This window comes from Pteropus vampyrus, unplaced genomic scaffold (genome assembly GCF_000151845.1).
Source record: "Pteropus vampyrus isolate Shadow unplaced genomic scaffold, Pvam_2.0 Scaffold6, whole genome shotgun sequence".
NCBI classification, from domain to species: domain Eukaryota; kingdom Metazoa; phylum Chordata; class Mammalia; order Chiroptera; family Pteropodidae; genus Pteropus; species Pteropus vampyrus.
Genome location: NW_011888787.1, coordinates 524,350 through 528,941, shown reverse-complemented (window position 1 = coordinate 528,941; position 4,592 = coordinate 524,350). Strand labels below are relative to the sequence as shown.

The window sequence follows — 4,592 nt, the reverse complement described above, 5'->3', positions numbered from 1 at the left end:
GGCGGCCTTTCCCGTAGTGTGCCCTGGAGATGCGAGATCTTTCCTCGGCGGCAGGAGGCACACACCCAGAGGATGCTGGAGCTGCGAGGGGCCAGGACCCACTCCCACAGCCGAGGAAGACAAAGAGGAAAAAGGCACACGGGGGGCCAGCACTGAGGGACGCACCCGGCAAGCAGTGGGCCACTGCCACTGCCACTGCCCCGAGCAGCTGTTTCTGCTGCAGCCCGAGAGCAGCTCGGGGAGCCCGTCCCTGTTTGTGACGCAAGCTCAGGATTTCAATCAATGCATCCCAGCAACCCCAAAGTGAGGGACTCCCCGTCAGGAAACGCACAGAGGTAGGGGCGACGGCGGCCCAGGGAGCAGGGGCTTCACCGGGGCGGGGGGAGACGTCGGGCCCTCGCTGCGGAACCACACGGGGAACTAGAAAGGAAGAGGAAACGGACACGCACGTGCTGATGGGAGAGTCCGCGGGCCGCAGCACAGTCAGCGTTTACATTAGGGTTTTCTTGGTCCTCTTTGTCCATCGTCCTCCTGACCGCTCTCCAAAGCACAAACGAAAGGACCTTACAGACCACCCAGAACAATGCGCTGACCGTGGCAAGTGAGGGGACTGAGGCCTGGAATGAGTTGGAGGCCGAGGCCCCGGAACTGAAGCATCAGCCCCTGGATACCCACTGCGAGGCTTTGACCTCTGGTCCACAGCACTTGATTGATATTTTTAAAGACTTTTTCCTGGTCCCCAGGGTTAGTGGTTAGTGTAGCTGCCCCTGAGTAATGCTGCTGGGGCAGGGGGGGTCAGATCCTGGGGGGTCACCGTCACCTGCCCCTCACAGCAGGTTTCCCTGCTATGCTGGACCTACTCGTATTTTCCAGCAAGGACGCTGGGCTCCTGCTTCAGCTGTCCCATGTCACCAGCCAGGGATGGGCAGTATTTTGATCTTCTCGATGCCTGTTTGTTTACCCTGTGCTAGTCTTAGTGTGAGAGTCACTTCTCTGTGTACATAGAAACCGTTGTCCTTTATTGACGGAAGCCCTAGAGATGGGTCCCCATGTGACTCTAGGATTCCCGAGACCTGGCAGGCCACTCTCTGTGAAGGGCTCTGCGATGGGGGCGGGGCAAGCAGGCAAGTGGCCCAGGTGACGCGTGGGGGGTCGCTGGCTCCCCATGGTCTCTTTGACCCACGATGGAAGCTGCTGCCCCCCAATTTGTGCCGACCAGCTGGGTCCGGCGTCTGATCTCCCTTTGTTGTCTGTCTCTTTTAGTAGCCCTAAGTCAAAGCAGGAGGTGATGGTCCGTCCCCCTACAGTGATGTCCCCATCTGGAAACCCCCAGCTGGATTCCAAATTCTCCAATCAGGGTAAACAGGGGGGCTCAGCCAGCCAATCCCAGCCATCCCCCTGTGACTCCAAGAGCGGGGGCCACACCCCTAAAGCACTCCCTGGCCCAGGTGGGAGCATGGGGCTGAAGAATGGGGCTGGAAATGGTGCCAAGGGCAAGGGGAAAAGGGAGCGAAGTATTTCCGCCGACTCCTTTGATCAGAGAGATCCTGGGACTCCAAACGATGACTCTGACATGAAAGGTATGTCTATAAGAGCTCTGAGACTCAGGGGGACATAGGTGTTCCCCAGGGAAGGCCTGTGGCATCGGTAGAGGCTGGAGAGCCTAACAGCCCAGTGGGGAGAGTAGGTGCAGATCAGGAGTTTGCACACTCTAAGATGGAGCTGTTTCTTCTCCTTTTCCTACGAACTAGAGAGTAGTTTGTCGGTACTTTAGCATCGAGCCCGTGGCCCCGGTTCCTCTCTGGCGTGGCCCGCACTGGAGCAGGTTCTCTGGCCTCTCCTCTTCTCCGTCAGGCGACTCCTCTAAGGCTCTGGGCTTGTGCCATCTGGTTGCCACTTTGCCAGAGTCGTAGGCACAAGGGGAGGCCCTGTCCCTAGTCCGAGTTTGCCGACTGCAGTGTGGCAGGAATGAGCGGCTGCATGTGGCAGAGATCACACAGGCACCAAAGTGAAATGAGCTAGCCAGAGCGTGGGACCCGCGGTCGTGGTTTTAGGTATAAGACCAAAAATCATAACTGCCGGCCAGAAGATGGAGTAGAAAGGTGACTCCCTAACCCAAATCGGAAGCGAAAACCTGGGTGCTCATTCCCCCGACTTTCCTTCCTTCCCCGCTCAGGCGTCTGTGGGAGGCCTGATACTAACGCCAGCGCTGTGCTGCTTGTCGGGGAGCCCTGGTCAGCAAGACACACAGAGTTGCTGTCCTCGGGGATTTGAGTGTGCCTAGACAGTTAAACAGTAAAATGAAATTTGATAAATGCCAAAATAGGAGAAGCGAGGGGGCTGTGGGTTCAACTAGCAGGGGCATCCAGTCCAGTCCAGGAGGTTCCAGAAGGTTTCCAGGAAGCGGGGCGTGAGACAGGAGGAGGGCGGGGGAGAGCGCTCTGTCGTTAGTTGTCTAGGAAGACACACGTTTCAGTGTTCATGAGTGAAAGAGGCTTCCTTTTAGCGAGGTGCTTCCTCCTTGAAAGTCTCAAGGTGGGTTTGTGTTACGATGCTGTGTGTGCTGCCGGAAGAGAGAGTTTTATTCTCTCAATGACATGAGTCTTTTCATCCTTTTAGAATGTAATTCCGCCGACCACGTAAAGTCCCAAGACTCACAGCACACGCCGCACTCGATGACCCCGTCAAATGCCGCGGCCCCCAGGCCCTCCACCCCCTCGCATGGCCAGACTACTGCCCCAGAGCCCACCCCCGCTCAGAAGACCCCGGCCAAAGTGGTGTATGTGTTTTCTACTGAGATGGCTAACAGGTAAGCCGATGACGTGGCTCACGTGTTTGGGCACCTAGGTTCTCATTCCCATTGAAGAGTGATTCTTTTTTCTTTTTTTTTGGCCCACTTATATTATTATCACTTAAAGTTAACAGCACAGAAAGAGGTAAAATAAAGTACAAAACCTCCGCAGAGGCAATCACGGATGAAAATTCCTTGACTTTCCTTCCAGAAATGTTTTGCGCTTATACAGACCTACCTATGTACCTTTATAAACACACAAGAGATTGTGCAGTATGCTTTTCTGCAACTTGGTATTCTTTTCTAAACGGCCCACGTAATACGTTTCTATTTTAGAATAATTACAAGCTATAACTAGAAAGAAAAACTTTCTGGAATTCGCCAAAGTGTGACCATTTTGGTACATGTGCCTGGTGGATGGATGGATCAAGGGATTTTTACTTATTTATTTATAAAAAATGTGTACCTTACATACAGTTTTCTGACTTTTTTTTTTCACTTGAGATTTTTAAATTGAGATACAGAGTGAACCTTGACAGCCGTAGATTATCCTAGGTGTGAGAATCCTGTGCACCCTTCCGCGGCTGGGACCTTGAACTAGGATCCTCTATGAAGCACCGACTGCAGTGCATTGGTTTGAGGGAGAAAAATCTCGATTTTTTTTTTTTTAATGCCTCTTTTGAGATTTGCTAATGGCTGTCTTCTCATTTCAGAAGTCGAATGGTAAATGCTAGGCATAAATCACGAAAACCTGTTTCTCTTGATTTTTTTCTCCTTCACCATCCCTTGCTGGTTCTTCGTACCTGTCCTTCCTCCCTCTCGCGAGTTCAGTCTGGGGCGAAGGTGCTTCGGACTTAAGTTCGCGGAACAGCCCCGAGTGCTAGCGTGCCCCCTCTGTCCCTGCAGAGCTGCGGACGCCGTGCTGAAGGGCCAGGTCGAGACGATCGTCTCCTTCCACATCCAGAACACCTCGAGCAGCAAGGCAGACAGGAGCACAGCCCCCCCGGTGCGTTGCGTTGGAAACGGGACCGTGGGGTAAAGGGTCTGCTGTGACCGTGAAGGTGGGAGATGCTCAATGTCGTCGCTGGGGCGATCAGCTGCGTGTCACTGTGTGGTCTGAGGCACATCCCCCTGTGCCGGCTTCCCCTCCTAGCCTGCGAGTCTGCGGTGACTCCTTAGCAGGGAAAAGGTGCAGAACGAACAAGGAGTTGTAGAGATAATTTTAGGATTTCCTCCGCATAACCATCTCTGGGAAAATCTGAATTCAGACCGTGTGTACGGAGCTGGCTTTTTAAAAATAGCAAACCACTCTTAAGTTAGTTGTACAACGTTGAAAATGTCGCATCCTAGAAAATGTAGCATTCCTGCACGCGATGTGAAGTTCACGCTGGCAGCGAGCCGTGCTTTTGTCCTAAACGAGAAGTGGGTTAAGCGAACAGGCAGGAGCAAATGACCGTCAAAAAGGGCCCGCGTGGCTCCCTGGAGGCTGGCGAAGATCCCCGAGGTGGAGTTGGTAGGCTGGGCCCGTCTGTTCTTCAGTACCTCCAGCAGCGCCTGGTTTAGACTCAGAACAAACACGTAAGCCCCTCTTCCAAACACTGATATCCTCGTATCACGTGCTGTAGGTGAGTGTGCCTTTACCCAGAACTCAGCGTAGGCTCGGCACTTAATAAATAATCAGGCGATCATCCAGCCTGTGAGAAGGGCAGCCTGCTGTCTGTTGGAAGGAGCAGAGCCCGAGACACCATGCGCTAGGTAGCCTCAGATTTCTGCACAGACGCTTCCTGCCCGCAGATTGTCT

The 4,592-nt window shown here is 53.6% G+C and overlaps 1 protein-coding gene across 3 annotated transcripts in view; it reads left to right on the top strand.

The window, feature by feature from the left end:
• The first annotated feature begins 6 nt into the window (after positions 1-6).
• The window catches only part of BCL9 (B cell CLL/lymphoma 9), a 13,299-nt gene continuing 8,713 nt past the window's right edge, over positions 7-4,592 (top strand). The window contains exons 1-4 of one of the 3 annotated variants that reach the window (XM_011366316.2): positions 7-335; positions 1,264-1,358; positions 2,620-2,809; positions 3,698-3,797. In XM_011366316.2, the coding sequence (XP_011364618.1) occupies positions 283-335; positions 1,264-1,358; positions 2,620-2,809; positions 3,698-3,797 (438 nt within the window). In that variant the 5' untranslated portion in view covers positions 7-282. Of the gene's footprint in view, positions 336-1,263; positions 1,581-2,619; positions 2,810-3,697; positions 3,798-4,592 lie in introns of all 3 variants that reach the window. The other 2 variants (XM_011366309.2, XM_011366302.2) reach the window with 2 other exon arrangements.